Source organism: Lathyrus oleraceus, chromosome 5, assembly GCF_024323335.1.
Source record: "Lathyrus oleraceus cultivar Zhongwan6 chromosome 5, CAAS_Psat_ZW6_1.0, whole genome shotgun sequence".
In the NCBI taxonomy this organism is placed as follows: domain Eukaryota; kingdom Viridiplantae; phylum Streptophyta; class Magnoliopsida; order Fabales; family Fabaceae; genus Lathyrus; species Lathyrus oleraceus.
In genome coordinates, this window is record NC_066583.1 from 526736170 (window position 1) to 526749938 (window position 13769).

General features: G+C 33.2%; 1 protein-coding gene across 1 annotated transcript; it reads left to right on the forward strand.

Moving 5' to 3' along the window:
- Positions 1 to 9502: 9502 nt before the first annotated feature.
- Positions 9503 to 13405, forward strand: LOC127086070 (receptor-like protein kinase BRI1-like 3). Its single transcript, XM_051026758.1, has one exon. It carries the CDS (start codon positions 9591 to 9593, stop codon positions 13284 to 13286), a length of 3696 nt encoding a protein of 1231 aa, XP_050882715.1. The 5' UTR covers positions 9503 to 9590; the 3' UTR covers positions 13287 to 13405.
- The last annotated feature ends 364 nt before the right edge of the window (positions 13406 to 13769 follow it).

The following is a 13769-nucleotide window of genomic DNA, read 5'->3' on the forward strand; positions in this document are numbered from 1 at the left end:
AAGCTTACACAGATTGTAGACCTAAATACTAATGGTGTAGTAGTTTCCCGATGTGAGAAACCTATTACTTTTACAATGGTGATTTATGCCTAAAACTATGAAAGAGTAAATTGCATAAAACTTCTGTATAAAAACTTGGACACTTAATTCTTCTAAAAACTAACAATTTATAGTGTAACATGTGCTGAACTGCAATACCAAATATGTAGAAATCGTGGGAGAAAAATAAGGAGGAATAGGGAAAGACTTGGTTCTTTTTGTTGCTGATTTTTAGGGGCCGAACTACATGGTGTATGCCATGATGCTTGTGGTGGTCGCCACAAGTGCAAAGTTGGGATTCTGTTTGTTCTGTACTGCATGACGGACGCCATGGCATGTGTGGCGGTCGCCAAAGCTCTTTGGCTATGTTTCCTGCATTCCTTTTCCCTCTATGGTGGGCTCCATGACTGTCTAGTCATGGTTGGAGCCATGGCAGGTTCCATGTACGTGGCCGTCCGTGTATTTTCGCCATTTTCTCTATTTTTCGCCGTTTTCATCCTATTTCTTCTTGTATCGACTCCTACTCGTAAAGTACCTAAAACATGCATAAACTACCAGCATAATACTACAAAATGTAACAAAATGATACTAAAACATGTGCAAATCAAGTCAAAATAAACTATGTGTTTTAGTGTTATCGAGCATCAATCAGATGACCTTGATAAAATAGTTCAGACAAAAGTCTAGAGTACGGGACATTCTTCTTAAGGTTCTTCGTGTTATCCTTAATAACCTCACAGAGATGATGGAATATATAGGCAGGGAGATTTATCTTATATTCATTTACCAAGTAGAAAATGAAGTGCTTGTGATCCTATGAGATTTGATCAGTGTTGCCTTCTCTAGGGATCAGACAACCAATAAGAATTTTGAACAAAAGCTTTTAATTTCTCTTCATGTTCTTGACCTTTCCAAAGTCAGAAGAACATAAATCTCCACATCATTGAAACAAACTTCTTTTAATGGCTTCAACTTAAAGACTATTTTCCTTTTTGTTCAAAATGAATGTTATAGTGGTTGTTACCTTCAAAAGCTTAGCAAGAGTCTTATGAGTGATGATTACATCAACACCCATCACTAATGGCCTAATCTCCATTTCTTCAAATTTCTTCAAACCCATTTCTTCTCTACTCTTCCCTTTTAAGAATTTGTCATTATGTACCATCAGACTTTGTTCCATAGATGCAAAAATTTCTTCATAAACTTCAGCCCTAACTCAAAAATCCCTTACTAGATGAGGTAAGTTGGTCTATTCAGCATATCAAAAAAGAAGACCAATTTTGTACTCTGAAGTAACTCTATAGGTCATCCATTATGACTGAAAGAGTCAAAGTAAACAATTTGTTCAACCAACATCTTTAGATCCTCTTGATTGATATCCATGGTTTTTGGTTTGATAGTCAAACTCTTGCCAGATTCGACAATCATGTGTGTATATTTTGAGCGGATGATGAAGATTCCATTGTAGAAGGAGATTTAGGGTTTCCTTTTTAAAATGGGTTATTTTTTAGAGGAGGTTTGAGAAAACAAAAGTGTGGGAAGTGAGAGAGAGAGAGAGAGAGAGAGAGAGAGAGAGAGAGATGTGCGTTTGATAAGTAGAGTGTTTTGAGTGAAAAATAATCTTGATCAAAATAGAAAATAAAGACAAAAGAGGTGTGAAGCAGATAAACTAAGACAAAACAACAAGATTAGAGGAATTTTTACCCAACAGTTGTAATCCACTTGTCATAAGACACTTTAGATTTATGACACGTAAGAGGATAGGTGCTAGAGGCAGAACAAATTTTTGTCCACTTGTGTGCATATTTGAGGCAATTAACCTTATTATGAGTTTCAGAGGCTGAGATGCTTCAGAGGCTATTGTTCATTAGAAGCTGGTTTAGAGCTTCTGATCATAATAGCTTTTGGACATCATCAGACTCTGCTACTCCAAACAGATGTAAACACAAATCTTTAAACGATTAAGATGCTTGACTCATATATAAAATAAGATTCTTTGCCACTCTAATAGAAGTAAAATCAACACAACAAAGTGTAATTCTTCTTTCATAAATAAGAAGCTCTTCAGACAAATATCTTTAAAAGAAAGGATTAGAAATTCTTGCATAAAAACACAGATATATCCATACCTTTCTTTGTGCAGCTTTTGATCTGCTTATTGAGATTGTTCTTGAAGAACTACATTGTTCCAACAATACTCTTTAGAAAACCATCAAGATTCTTTTCTGATTCCAAAACAATTGGATAAACTTCAGAGATTTATTCATAGTCTAAAGCACCAACACTTTATAGGACAACATCAGTCTTCCTAGTACCAATAATCTTGTTTTACTGGTTTCTTCCAGATTCCACATTTTCGTCCGCCTTCAAAGTTAGGATTTGGAATATAATCCTTTTTTCTTGTTGTAAGTTGTAAGCAACAAATTTTATGGAACTGAGATTGTTACTCTGTTGTTCAACATATCTACAACAAAAATAATCTCATTATTTACTACCCATAACTCTATGGGTCCTTTAGTGTTGGTTATGATAGGCCTTTTCTTATTTTGGGCCTTAGATATGTAATAAGGCTTTGGATCACTCAAGACTTTAGATTTTGAAGTCTGTTGTCTTGAATGATTCATAGTCTTAGGCTTTGGACCTTTCATAACCCTGTAACCTGATGTCTTAGGTTCCAGTTTCTTCAGAATCTTTGACTTTGATGTTTCAGATTTTGATTCTTCTAGAACCTTTGAATATGCAGTTATAGGTTCTATTTGGTTTGAACCATTTGCTTTACTAGTAGGTACAAAATGAGAGTTCAACCTTTTTTGAGCAGGGCTTGAAGAAGAAGGATATGACAGTTTCATCAAAATTTCAGTCTTTGGATTATAAGGTTTTTGATGATAACCAAGACCTTCTCTTTTGCTTTTACGTATACCATAGATCATAGATGCAAGTTTGGTTCTATTAAAGTCATATATGATAAACTCTGAAGAGCTAATTCATACTTATCATGAGGTTTGTCATACATATCTTTTATTAAAGCAATCTGATCTCTTTCAATTTTTTCCAAATCTTGTCTTTAGAGAAGTTTAGTTCATATCATATAAGACCACATTGCTTCTTTATAATTTTCATATGTTTGGATTTATGTTGGCATCTTCCTATAAGATCTTGACATAAAGTAATTAAATCAGATTTAGAGAGATTAGAAAATACCTCTTATGTATCCTCTGAATCTGAGTTAGAACCGTCTTCTGATTCTGAATATGAGAATATTGAAGCAACCGAAGCTAGGTTGGCTTCTTCTTTACTCTTGTCAACTTCTTCTTTGTCATCAAGTTAATCCCAAGTTTCCATGAGACTTTTCTTGAATTTACTTTTGAAGTTATTCTTCTGGAAGTTTTACTTCTTGGCTTTGTACTTCTGAAGATCGGGGCAATAAACAATGAAGTGATAAGGCTTTTGACAGTTGAAGAACCCTTTTTGATCATCCTTATTTTCTCTAGAGCTTGTTCCTTTGAAACCCGATTTTTTTACCAGAGAACCTCATGTTTTTGTTGGCAAGATATTGAAATATTTTCATGATGAATCACATTTCATCATTATTAGAATCTTCATCAAAAGCTTCATCATGAGTGGCTTCTCTGTGCTCCTAAGCCTGAGAAGATTTCTCAGATCCACCAATATATTTCAAAGCCAAAGACCTTGATTTATTGATTGGTTCTTCATCCCATTTTTTTATAACTCATAACTTTGGAAATTAGTTATCATAATTTCAAGACTGATATTGTTCAGGTATTTTGCTTCCTGAATAGCTGTCACCTTTGGTCTATATCTGACATGAAGACTCCTAAGAATCTTATTGACATGATCAAAAGTGGTGTAGCTTTTGCTCAGAACCTGAAGCCTAATCACAAGTATTTTAAACCTTGAAAACATGATTTTAATACTCTTATCATTTTCCATTATGAACATTTTATATTGTTGAACCAACAAATTAGCCTTAGGTTATATGACTTGCAGATTCCCTTCATAAGTAGCACATAAAGATTAAAGATGTATTGCGCAATATATTTGTCAATGATCTGTGTGTACTATGATTGAGGTAGAGATTCCACCAAAATACTCGTCACTCTATGATGCTTTCTATAAATCTTTTTCTTAGCAAGTGTGAGATTTTTTTCATTCAATCACCATACCTACTCCATCAACTTCAAAGTTGATTCCATCTTCAGTAATATCTCATAATTCATCATCAAGCCCCATGATATGGGTGTACATTTTGCTTTTCCACCAATCAAACTCAGTAGAGTTACTAGTGATTGGTGGTGGTCTTGCAAAATATAAGATGTAGTTTGGTCATGGTTATTATTACCATGGGAGTACTGATCATTGTATTTTAATACACTATCTTTTAATTTATTATAAGACTTTTATATGACTTAATAAATTATTTTAATTGCTTTTAATAGTTTTTTGGAAGTTAAGTTGAGTTCTGCTTATTTTTTGAATAAGTGCTTATTTTCTGAATAAACTGTTATTTACACCTTTTCATTGTACAAGTCATAACTTGAGCTACAATAATTAAATTGACATGTTCTAATATGCATTGGAAATATGAGAATATAACTACAGGTTTTGTGTTCAAGTCAGAAGCAAATTTGGAGTTCAAAAGAGTCGCATAATTCGTTTTAAGTTGAGAATTACAAAAATACTTAGTTTTTAGGCCGATTTTGTATTTTTTTGTGTCGGTTGCTATTAGGTCCGAATTCCATTGCTCTATTTAAAAAAATTAGTAGTTATAGGATTCATTATTCAACATTCATGAAATAGAAAATAGGGCATACAAGTCTTATCGAGAGCTAATTCCCAAAGAGTTAGTCTGCTGTATTCGAATTCCACTTTGAGGTTATTATAAATTTCAGTTTACTTTCGATTTCTTTTCAATTCTTCCTATAAAACCGTTTGATTAATATAATTAATTTTGTTTTCTTAATTTGATTTTTGCGTGTAGGATAGAGTTGATTAAATTCAATTGTTTGTATGATCCTTAACTATAATCACGTTATCATATCTTTTTCGTTATCATGTTTGATTAAGTCGCATTTGCTTAAATCACGATTTCTTAAATCCATTTTCTTAATTTGAAAATTAGGAACATACATCATATAATACCACTTAGGGAATTGGAATTATAAGAATCGATGATAAGTCGAAAATCGATACAGTAGATTAACTTATTTATCAATTTTGCTTTTACCTTAGTTATCTTCGATTTAAGTTTTGAACCGTAAAACCCCCTATTTATTATTATTGTTGGTTAAAAATATTCAAGAGTCTTTGTGATACAGCACTCGAGTGACGCTTCCATTTTAGTACATTTTTAAACTCATTTTTGACCTGTGTGCGACAGCGGATCAAATATCCTCACTAGGACTACCAGGACTAGTTACTTAAGGACCGCCAGGTATGATGGATGATGTATTTTTCTTAAGATATTTTCTACACCACTATTAAGTGTTATAGTATAGACCATGCTCTGATGTCAACTGAAGGTGAGAAAAATACACAAGAAGGGGGGTGGGGGGGTAAATTATGTATGATAATTCTTTTTCACTTCTGAAAAACTAACTTCATAATCTGATATCATAGTTAATAGCAGCGGAATGAATAATATTAAGAAGAAATAAACAAAACAACACACAAAGTTATCTTGGTTCCTCTCCTAAACTGAGAGTAGTCTAATCCCTTTGTCAAATAAGATATTTTCACTATAATCAAACTGATTACACTTTGCTCAAACAAACTAGCAAGAGACTTTAACTGCTCAACGATATTAGAAAGAGACTTCCGCTAAATCAATCCCACAAGAGACTTCTGCTCAAGCACACATGCAAAAGGCTTTCACTGCTTAAGCACACAGGCAAGAGGCTTCCACTGTTCAAGTAAATTAGCAAAAAACTTCCTCTACTTTAAACAAATAGTTTAGTAGAATAGATTACAACTATACTTTGATGTATAATCAACAGTATAAAAGTGATACAAAACAACCATAATGATTCTTAACTCTTAATATTTATAAGATATACAAAAATAAAAAATCTTACGAGCTTGTTCAATAAGTAGATAAATACTTTGGCTCAAAGTTATTCTTGTTAGACTATTCATGAGTTGTTAACCTTCCTTCAAATCGCCAGTTCCTTTTTATAGAGGTAGAAAAAGAGTCATTAGAAAGTAGCTTGCACAAGAGATTTTTGAAAAGCAGCAGTTCCAAGAGAGAGACGTTGAAAGATGAATCCTGTTAAGATCTCCAACCATTGTGTAATAACATTGTCCACTGCTTCTTTTTCATACTAGGTATATACCAGACGTTGGGGCATACAAAAAGATCACATCATCGTTTCTTGAGTCTTGCATTAAGAGACTTTATTTGACTTTTTCCATAAGTCAGGTGTTTGACAAGATTGGCCTGATATGGAGACAGATATGGGTGTTCATGGGTGCGGGTCAACCCATAAACCTATTGATCCAAACTAATCTAATCCATAAGTTACCCAAACCCATTAACTTACAGATATACCCAACTGAATCGATAACAACCCGTATTGTTTTGGTTCGGGTATCGGGTTTGAGTTTTGCAACCCGCAGACCTGTTGACCAAACTTATTGATGCGACTTTAGTAATTTCTTATTATTTTTATTATTATTTTAAATAAAGATACAAAATTAATATCTCACTAATAACCATAATTTAAAAAAAAATCTATTCTCCACCAATAAGACTACTAGACCAATGAGTTTACGTAATTCGAAGATTAAATATTGTTTACTATTTTCTTTTGTATCATTTCCAACTTATGTATTTTATGGAAATAACATGTCTTGTTGAATTTTATACTACTATCAAGTGTTATGTCACGTTGATGAAATTTATTAGATATTATATGATGTGTTTCATCGAATTTGAGTGTTATAAACAAATATGATTGTATTGAGTTGTGTTACAGTTTTTTAAACCGATAAAAAGAATCTTAAAAAAATATTTTTTATTTGAAACACAACCCGCGAATCCAACCCATAAATGAACGGGTCGGTTCGGGTCGATTTTGACAATGAAATTATGGGTTGGACAAAGAACCCAACATATTGAAGTTTGAATGAGTTGGGTAAGGGTTAGGCCAAACCCGATCCAACCCAACCCGTGTACACCCTTAGAGAAAGAGTACGAACCAGAGGCTGAGCATTTTTAGCTGAGGTCTATAGAGTCTGAGCTGTCACGAGAGGCATAGACACCACAATCTGATTCTAATCCTTCAAAAGCTGAAACACCATGTTCAGAGTCATTAGATTCTGATCCTTCAGAATCTGAAACATTTAGCTTTTCTACATATGCTTTCATTAGGGTCAATTCTGAGTTGAATTTTAAGCTTATGATCCTGCACACTTGAACATATGTTAGTATATCCAATTCTTCTTTAAGTACTTTGTTATCATAAAAACTCAATGGATATGAACAAATTTTGTTCCAACAAAGCTTTATTGGCCATCTTCAAGGGAAAGTAGTGAAAATGGTGATGATAGAGGTGTGACCCAAGTTAGTTTTACTAGGGCCCCACGATGGGCGCTACTGTACTTATCAAAAAGTACAAAATACGTGGTACCCCTATGCTGGTAAGAGTCACCAGAGACCTTAGTAGTTTTATGATGGTTTAGAGCTTGCCCGCGGCGGAGGGAGACCCTGTTTGGTTATGTTTACAATGATGAGAGAACATGCTCACGTGAGGTGAAAAACTCACTGATTTTTGGGGTATTTTGTGTGTATTATGTTATGTGCTTCTCAACCCTAAGTTTGAGATATTTATAAGGACTTTGGGCCTAGATTTAGAGTTTTCTAGGGAAAGGTAATCACCCACTTAGTTAGTGGTGGACCGCTAAATCCCCATTTCTCAAATAGACGTGGATTAACCTACTGACCCTAACTTCTTTATGACCGAAGAACGTCTTTTCTCATGTTTCTCACGACTGCATGAGTAGGGTATAGGAGGAGAATGGTCCCTAGCCATGGGTGACAGATGAAAGTCACCTCTCATGAGTGATTGTCATCCTTCTGTCCATAATAGCCCTCTCAAATATATCACAATAATTATGTAATTTAAAAAAATATTATATCAAATTATAAATTATTTTATAATATCAATAAATTATTAATATTACTCTTTTTATTACACTATTCTATATTTATTAATTTTTTTATTTTCATTTTATTAATTTATTTTTAATTAGTCGGTGAAATCTAGATAAGTTTGTAAATATTTTATAAATTCTCTTTTCATACAATAATAATTACATTTTTTAATATCTATAAAAAATGATAAAACTCTTAAAATAAATATTAAGATATATTTTTTTATCCATATTCATGGAATTTAAAACATTATTTTGTAATAAATTTACTACATAAAATAATTTCTCTACTAAAAAACATTATATTTATTTTTAAAAGAAAAAAGTTTTTGTATACTTTTAGATAAATTCACAATAGAGTATATTTTTTCTTCCTTAATTTTTAAAATTAAAAACTAAAACTTCTAAAATCTATTTTATTTTCTTAATTTTTAAAACTCTTAAACATAGAATATTTTTTTTCAAAGTTAATTTTATAAAATTTGATTATCCAATAAATTTGATTATTTTTAAATTTGTAAAACTAAAAAACAGTTTTAATATTCAAAATATTTTGGACTTTCAAAATTATTTTTATCTGTTTAAAATCTGTTATGTGATATCTTTTTTATCTAAATTTTTTACCAAAAATAATTATATAATAAGACTAAAAAGTTTATTTAATTTTTTTATTATACGTGATTTAGATAAAAATTATATTAAATTATAAATTATTTTATAATATAATAAATTATTAATGTTTTTCTTATTGCCGCTTAAGTCATGGATGTGCCACTACTGATTAACATTTTCATTGAATGCGCAAATACAACTGGTTTCTAGATTAGATATTTTTTGAAACAAGGTTATTTTGATAATATTTTGAAAAAATAGTTATTTTAGAATTTTAATTTAAAAAATAGATTATTTAAAAAAAATCTATTAATTTTCTTTCTATTTTATTAATTTATCTTTTCAATATTACAGGTGACAGCTAATTTTGTAAAATATTCTATATATTTTTATATAATAATAATAAAAAAAAATGAATAATTATATTATATAGCAATTTAAAATTAATATAAATTAGATTTTTCAAATCTATATTCATGGTATTTAAAATACTAGTTTTTTAATAAATTTTCCGCAAAAGCATAAAAACATAATGATTTCCCTATTTTTTAAAAAAACATTCTATTTATTTATTTATTTTTCAAAAGAGTTTATTTTGATTTTTTATATCTACTTCTAGATGCACTCATACACAAATATATAGACCCACCCACACGTACACATAACAACACAAAAACAAAAACAAACAAGAATGATTATTTATTCATTGTTTTGAATTTGATGACACAAAAAAGAAAAGAAAGTATCAAAACTCAAAAGTGTGAAGAAAAATGAAAAAAAGAGAAAAAAAACCAACAAAAATGTCATGTAGATTTTCACCATCAACACCAACAACAACATCAAAAACAACATGTGTTATTGTTCTTCTTCATGTGTTTGTTTCATTCACCACACTAACCTTAACATCATCAACAACATCAACAACAACGTTTGATTCAACAACGTTGTTAAACAATTTCAAACACTCCAACATCATTTCTGACCCAAAAAACTTCCTATCAAATTGGTCACTTTCATCTTCCCCTTGTTACTGGCAAGGTATCATTTGTTCTAACTCCGGCGAAATCACCACCGTTAACCTCACCGGAGCTTCACTTTCCGGCAACACTCTCAACCTTTTGACCTTCACTTCAATACCTTCTTTACAACACCTTCTCTTACATGGAAACTTTTTCAGCTCTTTTAACTTCACTGTTTCAAATTCAAAGCCTTGTTCTCTTATCACTCTTGATATTTCTTCAACCAATTTCTCAGGAACTTTCCCTTTTGAAAATCTTGTTTCTTGTTATAGTCTTAGTTACATGAACTTGTCTATGAATTTGATAACTTCATCAACATCAAAAAATCATAGCTTTTTAGGGTTTGATAATGGTGGTTTTTCTTCTTTGGTTCAACTTGATATGTCTAGAAACATGTTTTCTGATGTTGATTTTGTTGTGCATGTTGTTACAAAGTTTGAAAGTTTGGTTTTTGTTAATTTCTCTGATAACAGAATCTATGGTGAATTCAGTGATTCTCTTGTTCCTTCTGTGAATTTGGTAACTTTGGATTTGTCTCATAATTTGTTGTTTGGGAAATTACCCTCTAAGATTGTTGGTGATAGCGTTGAAATTTTGGATCTTTCAAGCAACAATTTTTCTTTAGGGTTTTCTGAGTTTGAATTTGGGGATTGTAAGAAGCTTGTTTGGTTGAGTTTATCTCACAATGTGATATCTGATTTTGAGTTTCCTGGAAGTTTGAGAAATTGTCAAAAGATGGAAAGTTTGGATCTTTCTCGAAATCGGTTTAAGATGAAGATTCCCGGTGTTGTTCTTGGCGAGTTGAGGAATTTGAAGGAACTTTATTTAGGGAATAATCATTTTAATGGAGAAATACCTAATGAGCTTGGAAGTGTTTGTGGGAGTTTGGAGATTCTTGATCTTTCTATGAATAAGCTTTCTGGTGAGTTTCCTTTGGTTTTTGAAAATTGTTCATCTTTGAAGATTCTTAACTTAACTAAGAATTATCTCTATGGTGATTTCCTCGACACCGTTGTTCGCAAGCTTTCAAATCTTAGGTATCTGTCAGTGTCGTTCAACAACATAACCGGGAATGTTCCTTTGTCGATTGTTGCAAACTGTACGCAACTTCAAGTTCTTGACTTAAGTGCCAACGGTTTCACCGGCAATGTTCATTCGATATTCTGTCCTTCGAAATTGGAGAAGTTACTTATAGCCGATAATTATCTTTCGGGAAACGTGCCTGCGAAACTGGGTGAATGCAAGAGTTTGAGGACTATTGATTTTAGCTTCAATAATTTGAGTGGTTCAATACCTTTGGAAGTTTGGTTTTTGCCGAATCTTTCTGATTTGATTATGTGGGCTAATAGTCTCACCGGCGAGATTCCGGGGGGAATTTGTGTCAATGGAGGTAACCTCGAGACATTGATTCTTAACAACAATTTCATTTCTGGTTCGATTCCTAAGTCTATTGCGAGTTGTACCAACATGATTTGGGTTTCGCTAGCTAACAACCGCATTACCGGAGAAATACCTGTTGGTATCGGGAATCTGAACGAACTCGCTATTCTCCAATTAGGTAACAATTTACTCGTTGGAAATATTCCTCCCGACATCGGAATGTGCAAGAGATTAATATGGTTGGATTTGACTAGCAATAATCTCACCGGTCCTATTCCGTCCGAGCTCACGAACCAAGCTGGATTGGTTGTTCCCGGGAGAGTTTCCGGTAAACAATTTGTATTTGTGAGAAATGAAGGTGGAACTAATTGCAGAGGCGCCGGAGGACTCGTCGAGTTTGAAGGTATAAGAGTGGAGAGGCTTGAAAATTTACCTATGGTACACTCTTGTCCATTAACAAGAATATATTCTGGTTATACAGTTTATACTTTTACCAACAATGGAAGCATGATATACCTTGATCTTTCCTACAATTTCTTGTCAGGGACTATTCCGGGAAGTTTCGGTACAATGTCCTATTTGCAGGTCTTAAATCTAGGACACAATCGGCTCGATGGAAAAATTCCAGAAACTTTCGGTCTTTTAAAAGCTATTGGAGTTCTTGATTTATCACATAATAGCCTTCAAGGATTCATACCCGGATCATTACAATCTCTATCATTTCTCAGTGATTTCGATGTGTCGAATAATAATCTTGTCGGACAGATTCCTTCTGGAGGTCAGTTGACAACTTTCCCGGCGTCTCGATACGAAAACAACTCGGACCTTTGCGGTGTTCCGTTACCGCTATGCAGTGCTTCAAATCACTCGGTAGCTTATAATTCGAGGAAGAAGAAGACGCAATCTATTGCAGTTTTGGGTGTCATTTCCGTCCTTTTCTTCCTCTTGTTTATCGTTGTGGTTTTATTGGCTTTATACAGAGTTCGAAAGGTGCGGAAGAAGGACGAATTGAGAGAAAAATACATGGAAAGTCTTCCAACTTCTGGTACCAATAGTTGGAAGCTTTCCGGCTTTCGCGAGCCTTTGAGCATCAATGTTGCTACGTTTGAGAAGCCTTTGCGTAAGTTGACGTTCGCACATCTTCTCGAGGCTACAAACGGTTTCAGCTCCGAAAGCTTGATAGGTTCAGGGGGTTTTGGCGAAGTCTATAAAGCTAAGATGAAAGACGGTAGTGTCGTTGCAATCAAGAAACTCATTCATGTCACAGGTCAGGGTGACAGAGAGTTCATGGCCGAAATGGAAACGATCGGGAAGATTAAGCACCGGAACCTTGTTCCGCTTCTTGGTTACTGTAAAGTCGGAGACGAGAGGCTCCTTGTTTACGAGTACATGAAATATGGAAGTCTAGAAACTGTTCTACATGAGAGAACCAAAAACTCAAAGCTTGCTTGGGAAACAAGAAAGAACATCGCACTAGGATCAGCAAGAGGTCTTGCATTTCTTCATCATAGCTGCATACCGCATATTATACATAGAGACATGAAATCCAGCAACATTCTTCTCGACGAAAATTTCGAGGCAAGAGTATCGGATTTCGGTATGGCGAGATTGGTTAACGCCCTCGACACACACCTCACAGTTAGCACGCTTGCAGGAACACCAGGCTATGTACCACCGGAATACTACCAGAGTTTCCGATGCACGGCAAAAGGCGATGTTTATAGTTACGGTGTCATATTACTAGAACTTCTATCAGGTAAGAGACCGATCAACTCATCCGAGTTCGGCGACGATAACAATCTTGTTGGATGGTCAAAGAAGCTTTATAGAGAGAGAAGAGTTAGTGAAATACTTGATCCTGATTTGATTTCGCAAACATCTAGTGAAGGCGAGGCTCTTCAATATTTGAGAATTGCTTTTGAATGTTTGGAGGAAAGACCGTACCGGCGGCCGACGATGATACAAGTGATGGCAATGTTTAAAGAGCTTCAAGCTGTTGACACAGATGATGATGATAGTGTTGTTGATGGTTTCTCTATGAAAGACAATGTGATTGATGAAGCATGAGAAAAAAAAAGGATTATGTGTTGTTGAACTGATTTTACTACACATTTGTTTTTATCATTTTTGTTTTGATGTACAAATGACATTTTCTTGAGGTTATAGACAGTTTTTGGGTTACAAGAGTTCAAATTCGTATCTCTGCAATTAAATGTTTATGTACAAATTATTAACTGAACTGATTTAAGAGAACATAATTATTTAATTTTTAAATGGCGATAAAGGAACTAAATTAAAAGTTTTCATTTTCAATAATATTTAATTTTTCAATTTCTTTGTGTTAACCAATGTGGGGACGGTTGATGTTGTTGACTAAACCACTAAAATATCATAACACTTTAATTATACAATAAAGAGGTTGTAGCTATGACCTTATGGGTATTTTTAATGATATTAATTTTAATAACATAGTATAAATGAATTTTGTTATAATCAGTCTTTATCGTTATATCCCATATATGTATATTGTGAAAGATTACTAAATACTTC